Source organism: Odontomachus brunneus, unplaced genomic scaffold (genome assembly GCF_010583005.1).
Source record: "Odontomachus brunneus isolate Ranch 3 - 2012 unplaced genomic scaffold, Obru_v1 Obru_scaffold_002, whole genome shotgun sequence".
Lineage (NCBI taxonomy): Eukaryota > Metazoa > Arthropoda > Insecta > Hymenoptera > Formicidae > Odontomachus > Odontomachus brunneus.
In genome coordinates, this window is record NW_022639452.1 from 3,753,637 (window position 1) to 3,771,077 (window position 17,441).

At 39.3% G+C, this 17,441-nt stretch overlaps 1 protein-coding gene and 1 long non-coding RNA gene across 2 annotated transcripts; both read right to left on the minus strand.

Moving 5' to 3' along the window:
* Positions 1-527: 527 nt before the first annotated feature.
* LOC116842263 (involucrin-like) lies at positions 528-2,785 on the minus strand. The gene is made up of 3 exons (XM_032811208.1): positions 2,619-2,785; positions 2,406-2,451; positions 528-2,321 (listed from the first exon to the last, which is right to left on the minus strand). Exons 2-3 carry the CDS (start codon positions 2,430-2,432, stop codon positions 549-551), a joined length of 1,800 nt encoding a protein of 599 aa, XP_032667099.1. The 5' UTR covers positions 2,433-2,451; positions 2,619-2,785; the 3' UTR covers positions 528-548.
* A 4,945-nt stretch (positions 2,786-7,730) lies between these two features.
* On the minus strand, positions 7,731-15,802 carry LOC116842475. The gene is made up of 4 exons (XR_004377730.1): positions 14,042-15,802; positions 9,984-10,288; positions 9,347-9,764; positions 7,731-9,245 (listed from the first exon to the last, which is right to left on the minus strand). It is a non-coding gene; the product is annotated as an uncharacterized LOC116842475 (long non-coding RNA).
* Between the last annotated feature and the right edge of the window lie 1,639 nt (positions 15,803-17,441).

The window sequence follows — 17,441 nt, forward strand, 5'->3', positions numbered from 1 at the left end:
AGATTATGTAGATATGTTTGCGTTCGCACTAGCTAAAAAATGAAGCTCTGATGAACCCTTCCCGGATTTACCAATTTACTTGTCATACATTGCCGAATCGTTACTCTTTCCCGAATTTTCCGATTATTTACTCTTCTTTTACGATTTTGTTGAGGCAGCAGCACTAGCATCTGCCGATGCCTTACTCTTTCCTCCTTTGGATTCCGCTACAGCGTCTGCTTTAGCACTCGCCGACGATTCAGATTTATCCTCACATTTCTTTCCCCCGTTTTCGTCATTGCCATCGCATTTCTTATTACCGGTCGATGTTGCTGTTGCTGTCGCACTTGCAGCTGCTGTCGCAACAGACTTTCCTTTCCCTTTACTTTCAGCAACAGCAGAAGAAGCCGCGTTCGCTACTGCGCCGCTTTTGCCAGACAAAGCATTACTCACGCTAGAGGCGACACTACTGGCACTGGATTTAACACCGCTTATTCCTCCCTTCGAACCCTTTGTCTTACCAGACTTTGTCGATCCAGTATCTGTTACGTCACTTCCTTCTGCGCTCTTTACTCCTTCGCCACTTTCTTCTCCGCTACCTTTTTCTTCGCCACTTCCTGATCCGCTACCTTTTTCTTCGCCACTTCCTGATCCGCTACCTTCTCCTTCGCCACTTCCTGATCCGCTACCTTCTCCTTCGCCACTTCCTGATCCGCTACCTTCTCCTTCGCCACTTCCTGATCCGCTACCTTCTCCTTCGCCACTTCCTGATCCGCTACCTTCTCCTTCGCCACTTCCTGATCCGCTACCTTCTCCTTCGCCACTTCCTGATCCGCTACCTTCTCCTTCGCCACTTCCTGATCCGCTACCTTCTCCTTCGCCACTTCCTGATCCGCTACCTTCTCCTTCGCCACTTCCTGATCCGCTACCTTCTCCTTCGCCACTTCCTGATCCGCTACCTTCTCCTTCGCCACTTCCTGATCCGCTACCTTCTCCTTCGCCACTTCCTGATCCGCTACCTTCTCCTTCGCCACTTCCTGATCCGCTACCTTCTCCTTCGCCACTTCCTGATCCGCTACCTTCTCCTTCGCCACTTCCTGATCCGCTACCTTCTCCTTCGCCACTTCCTGATCCGCTACCTTCTCCTTCGCCACTTCCTGATCCGCTACCTTCTCCTTCGCCACTTCCTGATCCGCTACCTTCTCCTTCGCCACTTCCTCCTCCGCTACCTTTTCCTCCGCCACTTCCTCCTCCGCCACCTTTTCCTCCGCCACTTCCTCCTCCGTCACCTTTTCCTCCACCACTTCCTGATCCATTTCCGTCTCCACCGCCACTTCCTGACCCGCTTCCGTCTCCACCGCCACTTCCTGACCCACTTCCGCCTCCACCGCCATTTCCTGATCCGCTTCCGTCTCCACTGCCACTTCCTGACCCGCTTCCGTCTCCACCGCCACTTCCTGACCCACTTCCGCCTCCACCGCCATTTCCTGATCCGCTTCCGTCTCCACCGCCACTTCCTGACCCGCTTCCGTCTCCACCGCCACTTCCTGACCCACTTCCGCCTCCACCGCCATTTCCTGATCCGCTTCCGTCTCCACTGCCACTTCCTGACCCGCTTCCGTCTCCACCGCCACTTCCTGACCCACTTCCGCCTCCACCGCCATTTCCTGATCCGCTTCCGTCTCCACCGCCACTTCCTGACCCGCTTCCGTCTCCACCGCCACTTCCTGACCCACTTCCGCCTCCACCGCCATTTCCTGATCCGCTTCCGTCTCCACTGCCACTTCCTGACCCGCTTCCGTCTCCACCGCCACTTCCTGACCCACTTCCGCCTCCACCGCCATTTCCTGATCCGCTTCCGTCTCCACCGCCACTTCCTGACCCGCTTCCGTCTCCACCGCCACTTCCTGACCCACTTCCGCCTCCACCGCCATTTCCTGATCCGCTTCCGTCTCCACTGCCACTTCCTGACCCGCTTCCGTCTCCACCGCCACTTCCTGACCCACTTCCGCCTCCACCGCCATTTCCTGATCCGCTTCCGTCTCCACCGCCACTTCCTGACCCGCTTCCGTCTCCACCGCCACTTCCTGACCCACTTCCGCCTCCACCGCCATTTCCTGATCCGCTTCCGTCTCCACTGCCACTTCCTGACCCGCTTCCGTCTCCACCGCCACTTCCTGACCCACTTCCGCCTCCACCGCCATTTCCTGATCCGCTTCCGTCTCCACCGCCACTTCCTGACCCGCTTCCGTCTCCACCGCCACTTCCTGATCCGCTTCCGTCTCCACTACCATCTCCTGATCCGCTGCCTCCTCCTCCGCCGTTTGCAGTGATATAACCTCCTTCAGGAGAATATTCAATGTTGTTTAATGATATCATATATTGATAGGTTATTGATTATATCATATAAGATACTTCTTGCTTACCATAATTGCATCCTGATTTTTTGCCATTCAAGATGCCTAACGATATCTACGGTCGGTACAAATGATAATAATTATAACGAATAACATTTGATTTTTGTGTATAGTTTAGATGAAATGACATATTTCATAAATTCAATGATATATGTAATATGTTTAATGGGTGTATTGTATCTTGTTGTACAAGGTAATAAAAGAAAATGCATTTAAATGTACCAGTGACTTATGTTTGCCTTTGCAGCCATTGCCAAGTAAATTAATGTCTAGGAGACCACCGAGTAGGCCGCCGGGAAAGGCGACTGCCAACGGTACGGCGACCGCCAACAGAATAACAACTGCCTTCATGCTTCGTAGAATACTGATGATTGCGAAAAATAATTCGGCTATTTTATACTCTATATCGCAATTGTGAAAACATAAGTTAGCCATTATATTTCCGTCATTTTATGAAGTCCGTTTTTCTTAAAAATGTTATCGATTATTTTGTCGACAGGCTATATTTATTGCTACAGATGCCACAGACGCATCGCTTACAACAACAGTAACTTTCTCAAAACTTTACACGTACATGCGAGTATATAAGCTACAGCAGGCTGGACGGGAGAAATATTCCTTGCCGTTAATCGATTTCCAAATGTAGACAGATTTATGGCTTTGTACTTAATCATCGTTATGTAGTTACGGACATTTTGTCGGGCAACAAATTTTATTTGAAACCGGAAATTAAAAGAAACTTGCGCCGGTTTTGCGTAAGCAAAACTGACTGTCGCCTTTGTAACTTTTAACGAAAATAGTAGCAATCATTCTGATAGATAGAACATAAAAAGTGTACGACAATAAAATACTAATTATTTAACAATTCAAACTTGTCCACATTGCTTAATTAATGCTACACTTCAATAATTCAAGAATATTGGATCGTAAATATCAGTGATAAAGAAGACATGTTGTGTTATGTCTTTCTTATAAATTATATTTATGATTCAAAATTCTTAAATTATTGAAGCATGGTATCAATTATTGAATGTTTCCTTATTGGATAAAACACATTCTTTCTCTTCAACTTGCTGCGTTCGATAAAAAGGAAAGAATTCCCATCAAGCTGACGAACTTTGAAAGTTAACATTTTATCAGCATTTTAAATATTATTAATATTAATTGTAATATGTTGCTCAAATATTTTTTTCAAAATTACTCCCAAGACCTGCGTTAAAAAGAATAGGAGAGCACGTAGTCATTGGATCTCTTTTAAGAGTATGTTTTGGCAGAGGAAACATTCCGTCCACGTGAGAAACCCCATTAAATTTTTTTGTTATGAAGAAATGAAAGGAGGACGGCCCTGGATTTTGTGCCACGATATTTATGTAATGAAATACGCCAACGGAGCCCTAACGAGCCATGAAACGGGCTTACCAGCAGTTAACCAAAGTTCATAAACGTTGCCGCATCCTCCCTTAAATTATCCACTGACCGGCATCATTTTATTACTTACCCACTCCGTTGATTGGCCATGGGTCGAATTCGGGACCCGTATAAATCAACCTATGTGGCATAGTTACTTCTTGCAATTAAAATTTTATAATTCGTTAAAACAATCACACTATACAGCTCTCACCGTAAAATTTCTCATCATATACGCGTGTACCCGTAATCTCGTATCTTGAATTTTGGCCTCTTGAAATGTCCCGTGTATTAAGAATCGGTCTTTCGCGAAATAGCCTACTCTTTAGACGCTTCTAATTAATTTCATCGCCGGGCGTCGCTATATTCCGCGTTGCAGCGAAGGGATTTCAAAGTTAGCTGAGCGAAAGTTCATCAGGATACCTTTGTGCTTTGACCCGGATCTATTTGAAGGCAGCGATCCGCGTTCAGAAAAAGAGAAACGCTCCTTCGTTATTTCGTGGGCTTGAATCAGATTGAAATGTCAGAACGAGCTTGCGAGCGATATTACCGTCGTTCGTCGTTGGTAAATTTTGGAGCTTCGCGTGCAAGTGGCCGCGGAGGAAAGTGGCAGAGGCGCGGCGGAGGGGAAAGGGGAAATAGTCTGCTCCGAAGTATATATACGCACGGAAAGCCGCCAGTTGGAAGCCCCATCTCGCTCGCGATGTCGCCGATGTCTTAGAATATTAGCTATTTTCCGCCCGGCTGCGCCGGATGAAGCTGTTCGCCTCGTCTTTTTTTTCCTTCTCCTGTGTCGTACGCCCCCATCTCACCTGTTCCCCCGGGGGTAAAGAAGCAGCAACTGTTGGAAACATGGTGGATAGAAAACAAATTTGCGTTTAGGTAGCGTTACGATGGAGGGGAACACCTGTGACATTGTAATTATGCGTTTGCATGTCGCACCGTATCAATTGTCTCCGTATTCGTGAGAAAAATTCGTCGTGTATTGACATTTGTAATTTCGTGTAAGAGAGTGGAACACTTCTCCTGTATGGAGCTTATAAAATCGCCGAAGCGACGAACAATCGCTGCACGCTGTCTAATCCGTCATAAATAAAACGCGTATCACTCGTGTGCTCGTACATATAAGAGCCTCGAGCGTGCAAATATTTTCAGACCGATGCGATTCGAGTGGCAGATACAAAGGGTGGCGGATAGAAAGAGTACAATGAAACAGGCAGGTCGCTCGCGGCGATAATTGTACGTTGCACTTCCTACAAATGTAATAATTCAGTTCGCAAAATCTATCGTTCGAATCTTGGGAAGGCACCTTCGCACTTTCCATTCTCGCTATCGATGGTCTCGCATATGCCTGGCGTTTACCTAATCCTATACGAGTTTATCGCGCATTTAAACAAAAAAATTTAGTAGTGATAGCTATATACGGAGTAAGTCAATAACTATTGATTATCTTTGAAACAAAGGCGATCCTCAGATTTTTGAAACTATTTTATTTAGGAAAAAGAACTTCTTATGGTTACGCTTTTCTTTTTCTAGGAAGGTTAACTTTGAGGATTTTAAGATCACCTATGTTTTTTGCTTTGAGGTTATACAAGATTAGATAAAGTGGCAATAGTTAGTGACTCACGTTATGTATAGGAAAATCGGTTTTGTTAGTATAACTGAATTTTTTGTTACTTGGGAACCAAATGAAAAGCTCGGTCAGAGGAATATGAAGAGATTCTTGTAAGAAAATTCTACTTAGCCAATTACTTTTCAATTTTCTCAACCGAGTCTTAACGTAGTTGAATGTTCAGACGAATGTTTTCGGTCACACACTGAGGAAAAAATTACTTTAAAATCAACAAATCTTTCTTTAATGGATGCCATTAATATATTTAGTTATATCTAAATTCTCTTTATTTAAAACAAATATTGTTTACCTAATTTAAGTAAACAATATTTGGTTTAAATAAAGAGAATTTAGATTTAACTAAATATGTTAATGGCACCCATCACAGAAATATTTGTTGAAATTAAGGTTAATTTTTTCCTCAGTGCAGTAACAGAGATATTATTTTTCGTTAGCGAGCTTTTTAACTGATTCTCGTTACACAAAATGAGTTTTTTTTCTGTATACAAAACTCGTACAGTTATCATTTTTATAGTATCCGATAATTTGCTACAGCATTTTAAATTTTACTAGGTTGTTCGCAAGATAGTAGAGGAATTTCAGTTTGATCTAATCTGCCTGTATAATCGCCGCTTTGTAGCTATTTATCAGACACACTGTATATTTGCCGCTTTATTTTTTTGCTATATTTAATTGCTGCTATGCTTTTTCTCTGATTGAAATATATTTTATTCGTTGTACATATGTTAAAGGGATGCTGAAATGAATGACAAACATCTAAAAATGTGGATAAGTAGAGGTGATTATTCAAACGACATGTCATATTAATACGATCACGCTACGCTTTTTATATTTCATACGTATATATAGACTTTACATAAGTGCGTACTGCATTATTTTACCATACAGAATGTGCAAAATGTGTTGAAATGTTATTCAAAAATTTTTTGGACGGAGCAAACGCACGTTTGGTACATACAGGCACCACTTTTACATCAGGCAAATATTTAAGCTAACTGACAATTCGAGATGTCAAATTGTAAAATGTTTCATTGTTTTGAGAAATTCTTTAAATTGTATCCAGTAAACACAAAGTATCATCTATATTACAATGTCAGCTCAATCATATGGCTTATTATGTAACTGTTACTTTGTTATATGACAAAGTAACAGTTACATAATATACCATATGATTGAGCTGACATTGTAACATCGATAATACTTTGTGTTTACTGGATAGTACTTATTTATTTATTTGCTTTTATTGTATAAAAGCATCTATAATTCTGTGCAATCAATACGGCGTGAACTTTACTCGAAAAAGTTAGTATTTTGTCGATAAAATTCTAAAGTATGGCATTCCCTTAAAGGGATGCTGGAATCGATGAACTCCAAAAATGCCAATAACAGAATCGATCATGACTAACCCAATCACGTTATTCTTTCCGTATGTTTTGTATATATAGATTTTGCGAGAATGTACTTGTTTTATTGTTACTTTGTTTTACTCATGGAGGTAAGAAATAATAACAGGAGGGAGGATATTCCCTCCTTGGCCTGTCTAAGAAGACGTAAGAGGGGAACAATATGTGCCATATTGGTGTGGTCTATCAAAGCGCGATAATAAAGTACAAAACGTCATATTACTGTAGCCAACCAATGACATAGCATATTTACACTCACTACCTAAAAAGCTTTACATTCTCTCCTGTTATTTCTTACCTTCATGGTTTTACCATATATGGCGGAAAACCTAACGACATTAGTACAGAAATCTTTCTGCAAATTTTTCCGATGTTTTTAAATTTCCAAATTTATATGTATTCTAAAATTTTCTTTGAAATTTTTCTGAGCAGAGGAAACTCGCGCATTTAATATACAGGGGTAATTCATGGAGGAATCACGTGTATATAGGTAGATGATATTTACGAAAAATCTATTGAGGATTTCCTTGAAGACTCTATGACTGCAACGATGGTCAAACATTTTGCCATCACATCGCAACGAGCGGGTGTTGCAACAGCGAGTGCTCCGATGACTGACATGTGTGTGGATGGAGACAACCACGTTGCCGATGTCTATGAACAATCTATCGAAGATACTTTGATAAAGCTGCAAGATGCTGAAAATCGTCGCAAAAAGAATGGTAACGATGGCGGCAAACCAACCATTAGACATTTTGCCGTCGTATCGCAGCAACCATCGCAAGACGATAGTAATAATATTTTCTAAAGTAAACGTACCGAATTACACCATTCTAAGCAAAGACTAATTTTTAAGAGATTATTAAAAAAAATAAAGTGGTACTAAGTAAGACAATGAATTTTATCTAATATTAATATTGTAAATTAGCAAAAAAACATTTAAAAGTTGGAAATAAACAAAATTATTTATATGTACACAAGAATTAAGTGTGAACTGCAAATGTCCCGAATTACGCCACTTTACCTGATCTGTTTTCAATATAGATAATTATAGTAAAGAAAATGAAATTTTTACACTTGTTATCTATTCAAATATATATTTATTAATTCAAAATAATAAGCATCTTAACTCCTACTAATTTGTTTTAAAATGTTATTCTATATCTATGGAAGATTTGTGTACATGATGCTTTTTACGTGCACATAAATCCGCCATCTCTATTATACAAAAACCATATAATTGTATAATATCTTACTATTTTATTGTCTTTTAATTCAGTTAAATTCATCTTAATCATACAAAACTAAAACATTTGTTTTGTATTACAACCCCAAAATATCTCATTTTATCATCTAATATCTTTTTTATCATTCTACAGGTTATATTACTGTAATAGACACTTAAGAACAAGCTCAGTTGTAAATAATCAAAGGTGACAGATTCTTGATATGAGCTTTTGAAATGCCTTCACAGAAAATAATGTTATATTTTCATATACTTACTTTGATTGAGCTATTTGATATTCACGATTGCTTTCAGGGAATTCTTTGAACATTTAATCAACTGTGTTTTATTATGCGCATAAAGCAAATTAAGGTGCTATTTGGGTCAGTGGCGTCATTCGGTAATTTTACCTTATTCATTTTTTCTTTGAAGTCAGAATAGCTGATAATTAAAGAAGATTGGTGTATTATTGCGCACGACTATACTCTAATCTTCTTTTAATTAATAACCGAACATGTATATATGATTATTTGCAAAATGATAAAGGGGGAGTTTTTCCTTTAATTTGATCTAATATACAAGCATATAGCGGCAGAAGTCGTCATTACGTCTTATCTACCATATGGTACGTGATTCACGAATCTTCTTGGAGTAATAACTCAAAATTTTACGTGGTTGTTCGCAAAATGGTAGGGAAATTTTTTGTTCATTTAATCTACCTGTACACCGCGGCTTCTCCGTAAGTTACTGGACACTCTATATACAAGTTACAGATATTTTTTATCAGGCGAATATTTACTTTAACTGACAAGCTAATTTACATTGGGAATGTTAACTTTGAAATCTTTTATCGTTTTTGTCATATATTGAGTAACGCTCTAATTCATTTTCGCACGTATTTTTATTGTGCAAAAGCATTTGTAATTCTGTGCAGCCAATACAACGTAAACTTTGCAGAAAAAGATCAGCATTCTATCGGTAAATATTTCGACTTCAGCATCCCCTTAAGCGTGCAGTTAAAAATGTCGAAAAGGATTACGATCTTTTTAGTCTCATGCCGAAGATAATTTCCAATTGTTAGAAGCGCGCGTTTAACGCTCGACGAATATCCATGATATATTTGGAATACACGTAAACGTAGATCTCTCGGAAGAAGGCTTTACTGTGTATGCCGAATAAATCTGAAAAAAAAAGAAAAACTGAAAGGACGACGGAAACGGGACAACGTAAAGTCTGAGTGTTATCCGAGGAAGCGTGGGTCGGATTCAGTCGAGACGTTTACCTAAATCGTCCTGTATCTGATCCAGTTTCGAATGGCGAATGTAAAGTAGGTGCTCGATTTCCATCGTCTTCGGAACGTGTCCCTTTCTCTCTTTCTCTCTCGTTCGCTCATTCTTTTTCCGCAACGCGGGAAACGTCAGGTCGTCGACATTTCGATATAATTCCGCGTAACACCATGGTAAGGAAGCTTCGATGAACGGTCAATTCGTGAAAATTTAATTACGTGCCGAGAGGCGGGTGGGCTTGGCGGATCCTTGAAACTTTCGTCAGGTAGCGAAGGATCAATAGTCATTCTCTCGCGTGACCGAGATGAATTTTAGCGGATGCACTTCATTTTATCGCGGCGAACGTAATAACACGGCCAGCTGCGGACGTGTATTTCCAAGTGCTGCGAGTGCTCGCCGTTTGCAAAGTTTGCACTGTAAATACACATTCTGTTATGGGATATTGCGAAGTACGTTTAATAACATTTTCCAAACCAGAGACATTACACGCGCCGTGCACGCTTGTTTACGAATGTAATTTAATTGCGAAGTTTAATAATAACGCCATGAAGTAATTTCTACATTCTGAAATCAGATCATTTTCAGCCATTCCAACTTCGATAAAAAAATGGATAGAAAATGTTATTATCTTACCATCGTCTCGCGCTGATTGCTACGATAGGACGGCAAAATGTCTGATGGTTGGTTCGTCGCCATTGTCAATATTCTTTTTGCGACGATTTCTAGCATCTTGCAGCTTCATCAGAGCATCTTCGATAGATTGTTCGTAGACATTAGCAACGTGATTGTCTTCATCCACAGTTATCGGAGCACTCGTAATTTTCGCTGTCGCAACATTTGCTCGTTGCTGTTGCGATATGATGGCAAAATGTTTGATCTTCGTTGCAATCTTAGAGTCTCCAATGGAATCCACGATGGATTTTCCGTAAATATCATCGCTGTAAGTGAATTCTCACATTTTGTAATAATACACAATAACAATTATAGAACATATGTGGAAGTGGCAATAAGATATGTGCAATAGTATCTATGAATTGACCGATTCCTTACGCACGTCATGACAGCGAGAGATGCACGCATCGCCGCACATATTGCAACAGCCGCATGCATCGCAGCAACCACACGCTTGTCCGACGTGGCGATTGTTTTCCTTTGTATTGTAACGTTGCAGGGGAGAAAAGACCTGATAACACACACGGTCCTCAATATATATATTTATTTAATGTAATAAAATTGCTCACATGTTTGCACTGTTAAATCTGTAGTGTCAAATTATACTCAATTTGAGTTATTTTTAACCATTCCTATAAGTCGCCACTGCTCCTACTAAATATGTCGTTAATTTAACTCATGTAATGGAGTTAAATAATTTAACTTAAAAAATGTATTAAATTTGACTAAAATTTAGTTTATTTTTTATTATGTGCACGTTAATGTAACCTTTGTTTTAGTAAAAAATGACTTAATATTGTTTTAAATGGTTGATTAGGTATGGTTGTTTTTTTAAACACAAGTTTTGTTTTAAAATAGTAAATTTTGACACACATGATAGTTAAAAATAACTAAATATTATTTAACTCAAGAAATTGGTTTAAATTTAATAGTGTGGCGACAAGCGACAACGGGTGTCCGATCTAACGTTGTTTGGGTTCTTGCCCTCCTCCCTCCTCCTGGCTACGGATCGATTATACTATAGGATATTTGTGACTTTAAACAAAAAGGATAAATAGATTCAGAGAATGCCGCGTCGACTGAGAAGCAGAGTGGCCAGAAATCTTGCATGGTAGCATCGGTAACATTCAGAGGGGATGACGCACATAAACGTGTGCGCTCTGAACTTAAGCCAGCGGCACACGATTGTAGGATGTAAACCGAACTGAGGTAACACGCGGCATCTTGACAATAACATCAATAAGAAGCCGAGAGAGAGTGTGTTGGAGGCTGGGTAGCTCAGTGGTTTAGAGCAGTCGCCCGGCAAGCGACCCGGGTTCGAGTCTCGGCCCAGCAGACTCCGGTTTCCGATATACTTTTTTCTCACACGATGCTTGTTTTTGTGCTGATTTGTTTGCTGGATGAAAATACCCTGTTTTGATTAATGCATTTTTGAAGGTGGATTTCTGGAAATGCACCAATCAAAACAGAATATTTCCATCCAGGAAGCAATCCAGCACAAAAACAAGCACCGTGTGCCGTTGGCTTCAGTTCGGAGCGTACACGTACACGGGCACATTTGTGTGCGTCATCTCCTCTGCTATCGGTGTTATCGGTCGAAATTTCTGGCCACACTGTTGAGAAGCCAGCTCTCACGTGAGCGGCGCGTGACAGCGAGCGTGAAATGTTTTGGCGCCGTGAGCTTGATCAGCTGATCGGCTCATGTTTGGGTATGCTTTTTCTGCGTAATTGTGCTCACACAGAATGTCCCGATAGAATCTCGCCAACAGGATTTAGAAATGAATATACAGTGAGTCCAAAAAATCTTCGTTTCTTCTACATTAGGAATTTTCACAGAAAATACTTTATTTCCGTATGATAATGAGTAATAAACAAATAATCAGTTTTACATACAATAAAGTCTTTCTTTAGTAACAATATATCATAAACAAAACTTATAAATTAATAAATATTATACTCAAAAACGACAAAAGAACGATATATGGTATTTAGTAATGCGCAGAAAATGTTCGTACAATATTCTGACTAGAAGCAAAATGAAAAAAACAAAATCAGATTAATACTTTATAGGATAGCCTTTAGCTTTTATAACAGCTTGTAGACGTTTGGGCATAGAATGAACCAATTCAGATTCTGTAATTCTGAATTCTACTCCTCTTGTAGTGTTTGTCTTAAGTCATTCTTGCTTGAAATATATATTTTTCTTATTTTATTTTCTAGAAGGCTCCACAAATGTTCTATAGGATTTAAATCAGCTGATTGGAGAGCTGTTTAGATGTGTTATATAAGAGCCATAACTTAGTATTTGTGGTTGTGTGCTTGGGGTCATTATCCTGTTGAAATATAAAATCATTTGGGAACCCCATTTTTTCGGCACTGGTATGGAGATTATTCTTCAAAATATTTATATACGCTTTGTGATCCATAATACTATCGATGAAATGAATATTTCTTACATCAGAAGCACTCATACAGCCCCAAAGTAGCACAAAGCCACCTCATGTTTTGCAGAAGGTATCAAATTTTTCGGCTGAAGTTCAGCATTTTTCTGACGCCACACCTTTTGGTTCCCGTCCGATCCAAATAAATTGAACTTGCTTTTATCCGTAAAAATGACTTTATTCCAAAATTCTAGAAGTTTTGTTTGATACTCACGAGCGAACTCTAAACGCTTCTTGCGGTTGGTCTCATTAATCCAGCACTTCTTTTACTCGTCCATAGTATCCCTCTTTGTGTAATATATTCTTCACTGTATTTACAAAGACGTTGACTTGTCTCTTCAGCAATTCCGCAACTATCATGGGGGCATTAGTTTTCGGATCTTTTTTAATTTGACGTATGATAAATTGCCTATCATTGTCCGACAAAACAGACGGGCGTTCGCTTCTTGCATTGTTCTTTACTGTTCTGGTCTTGTCAACGCGGTTAATAATACTCTGTATTGTAGAATGCGGTCTCCCAATCAGTTTTGATATTTCATTTAATGACTTGCATTGATTATGCAGTCTAATAATAAGTTGTTTTTCCTCCGCGGTAGTCTCGCTTCTTGTTCAATCCATTTTCATCAAGTAGAGAACGACTGTGAAATTTCGCGTCAATATTGTCGCGCCCGTACCTTTGAAATATGTATAGACACCCGATGGTCTAGGATGACAAGTGCTCCTTGACGATGGGTTGTCAAGAAAAATAAACAACAGCTGACATGAGAGAGTTGACAGCTAGCCGTGGTTGCGAACGGACGTGTATAGATTGTATTGTAACTCGTTTAATTGTGAATCGCTGTAAATAGTAAAAGCTTCTCGTTTTTATAGAAAGTGTTACATTTATTCCCTCCCGTGCGCGATCGCAAGTGCAAGCGTGAACGCAACAATATATAAAACCGAAGGCCCAAATATAAATAGACAAGGAATGTAAATATACGATGTATGTGTTCCTTATCTAAGATAAGTTTTTATCACAGATATCATTGGTGAACCAACACTTTCTGTGCATTACTAAATTACCATATTTTGTTCTTTTATCGTTTTTGAATATAATATTTATTAATTTATAGGTTTCGTTTCTGGTATATTGTTAAGAAAGAGAGACTTTATCATATGTAGAAACGATTATTTGTTTATTATTCATTATCATGTAGAAATAAATTATTTTCTGTGAAAATTCCTAGTGTACGAAAACTTTTTGAACTCACTATAAATGTATAATGCGAGCGGCGAATTTATGTATTTATGCATAATGCATTTATTATAAGCGAGAGAAAGAGAGTCGTGCGAGTTGAGAATTGTGAGGGCCGTGTGAGCAACTTTATTATATTAAATAAATATATTTCTTGAAAACCATATGTGTTATCGAAATCAAGCCTTTTCTCGCCTGCAGTTCTACAATACAAAGAAAAACAATCTCCATATCGGATAAGCTCTGCGAAAGGATGTTCGAGAGTTACAAGGATGTGGCATTATATTTCAAATGACGGTATGATGGAACTGGTCTTATCGTTATTCGACACTAAAGACTCTTACGTGGAAGGTGCGGTAAATGACGTATTGACGGCAGCAGTTCATTGTTTGAAAACGATCAACCAATTCAACAAGGTGAAATCCATGGTACAATCGCTGTTTGAATTAAGAATTGTGGGACTGGATCCGGACAAGCTACGAGGACTGGATGCTGAGTATGAAAACTTTCAACAAGAAATCGACGCTTTTCAAGAACCGTAATCAAAATAGAAAAATGACCGCCATAATCACGAAAACAGATATATCGGTAAAAGATCGCATAGAACCGATCACTCGCCAATCTGTGGTCGAAGTAAATGTTCCCGCGTATGATGACGTGGTGGTGGCTACGGCGTTGGGAAAAGCCGATCGCGAGAAATGAATAGATGTTGCGATAGCGAAAATTACGAGTGCTCTGATGACTTCGAGGACGTCAGTGGAAGACGATCGCGTTGCCGACACAATCGTAGAACAATCATAGAACATATAAGAAAGTGGCAACAAGATATGTGCAATAGTATCTATGAATTGACTCTTTACGATTCTTTACGCACGTCACGACGCATCGCAGCAGCCGTTTGGCGACAAGCGACGACGGGGTGTTTGATCCAAGTTCCCTTCCTGAGGACCATTGATCGATTATACAGAGAAAAACAATCATCAAATCAAATATCATTGGCAACGCGATCGTCTTCCGCTGACGTCTTCGCAGTCATCAGAACAAACTCGTAGTTTTCGCAATATCCGCTCGTTTCTCGCGACCGGCTTTTCCCGCAGCCATCACCACGTCGTCATATGCGGAAATACTTCGACCACAAATGTCATTGGTGAGTGATCGGTTGTATGTGGCTTTTTACTGGTACATCTGTTTTCGTTTTTCTTTTACGGTTTTTGAGAAGCGTGTCAATTTTTTGTTGAACGTTTTCATAATCAGCATCCAGCTCTCGTTTCTTGTCCAGTCGCATATTTTTCAATTCCGACAGTGATTGTATCATTTCACCTTGTTGAATTGGGTGATCGTTTTCAAACTGCTGAATACGTTATTCATCGCACCTTCCACGTAAGCATCTTTAACCCTCCGAGAACACACTTATTTTTTCAAGCATAGAGTTAATCTGACCCTACGCTAACTTTGAGGGTCCGCCATTTTAAAACGACGTGTGCGATTAGCTTAAAAAAATTTCTAGATATACCTGAGATATAGAAAAATCACGTAAAATAAATTAAAAATGTCATTATAATTATTAACATATCTAAAAAAATTCTCAAAAAAAATTTTTTTTTGTAAAAATTGTAATTTACAAGAAACAATCGTGATTTTAGAGGGCGTCAATCCCGCCAATTCTCAAAATGCCTTCAACATATTCATGATCAACGTTGAGGTAAGGGTCAAATTGACCCAGTGTGTTCTCGGAGGGTTAATGTCGAATAAAGATACGACGAATTCCATCATACCGTCATTTGCGCGGGATATAACATATCCTTGTAATTCTCACAATACACTTGCGCAGAGCTTATCCGACATGTGAATTGTTTTTCTCTGTATAATCGATTGGTGGTCCTCAGAGGAAGAACCGCGGGTGACGTTGGATCGGACACCCGTCGTCGCTTGTCACCAAGCGTGCGGCTGTTGCGATGCGTGTGGCGATGCGTATACCGCTTGCTCGTGACGTGCGTAAAGAATCGGCCGATTCATAAATACTATAGCACATATCTTGTTGCAACTTTCTCATATGTTCTATGATTGGTATTGTGTATTATTACAACTTGTGAGAATTGACTCACTGTCACACATAACGATGTGGCACGGTATACTGCAATTTAGAAACTGTGACGCACGATCCAGCGGTAACGACGTTTTATAGGGCTTCGTTATCAGCACAATTGATAAGGTAATCCCAGTGATCGAACATACATGTCCCAATGATTAACATATCAGTTTTGTATTTTCTTTATTATTAGGTGTACAACTTTGCTTCCGCCGTTTTCCTATAGATGGCTTTAGGGCTTATGTGGGTTTTGAACCTTCAAAAAATCGTTTTTTTTTTTTAATCTGAAAGTACATAATTTCGAGAATATTTTCCCGGAGTTTTAAGTCAATCGGAGGAAAAATGTAGGAGATAGAGCGTTTTGAAATTCCCCCCATTCGGCAAGACCGACCGAGAGCGCCACAGGTATATTATGGCAACTGCTCAGTCACTGTTTGTCTCTCTCGCTCGCTTCTCTCACTTGCTAACGGTCTCCTAGACATTACGAAAATATTGTAGCTGAATTAAGCCACGAGATTTCTTTGAGGTTATACGTGTGTGTTGTAAAATTCATAGAGAATTTTTTGAAAAATGGAGCCGCATAAAGTAAGTAGAGTTGATCGTGCAGAAGGTGTTCGAAGAAAAGATAGGCCAAAAAAAAGGAAATCATTTAATGGAGTGGAATGGATGTAAAACTTGGCCGAAATAGTCATGAATATACGCGGAAAGAGGATGAACTTCGAATAGCTATAGCTGAGAAACAAGCTGAGGCTGGGACTAAAGAAGCAAGAACTCGTCTCAGGCAGGAACAAAAGGATGCCTTGGACATTGCAGCTGCAGCAGGATCTTTGCTATATGGTGCAGGAATAGATGATTCTGTGTAAGTTAAAAAAAAAGTTTTTTTCTTAGTTTTATTCGTATTTTTAACTGTAAACGCGTTTTTCTCGTGATATTTTTAAAACACGATTTTTGAAGTCACGATTTCTTAAAAACTAATGAACCGATCTTTCTGAAATTTCGCATACTTCTTCTAAATTGGATTGACTAGTGATTGAACGAAGGATTCTTCATTTCATTAATTAGAAGTAATTTTACAAAACTAAACGTACTGAAAATTTTACCAAAAATTTCACTCTTTTGTTTACAACTCTGCCAAAAATTCAAATTTTAATATTTTTTAAAATCCTTCGTTTAATCACGAGCTATACTCATCTACTAACAGAAAATTTTTGGTTTTTTGATTTCAGATAAAAATATCACGAGTTATCGTGACCACCACAAAGGCACTTTTTTTCGAGGCGTCGCCGGAAATCAATTCTCAACGGCTCAATTTTCAATATTTTTGGCTGAAAATTTTTTTAGATATAGTTCAAATTCAACCCTTTCATGTACATAAAATTTTGTATTGAAAAATTTTTTAATTATATGAAAAAAAAATTCAAGAAAATATGCTATTTTTTGAGCCTCAAAACCCACATAAGCCCTTTAGCGGTAAGTGGTGGTCGAAATAAATAGATCATAGACGTCATACAATAAACTTGGGCATCTGTCAACATAACCCCATAGAAACATTAGTTAATTTGTGTCTGCATCATAAAGTTATTCTCGATTGAAAATGTCAGTTTACGAGCCAAATTCTCGTCATTTGCGGGAGGTTTTAATTTTCTGCTTCAATA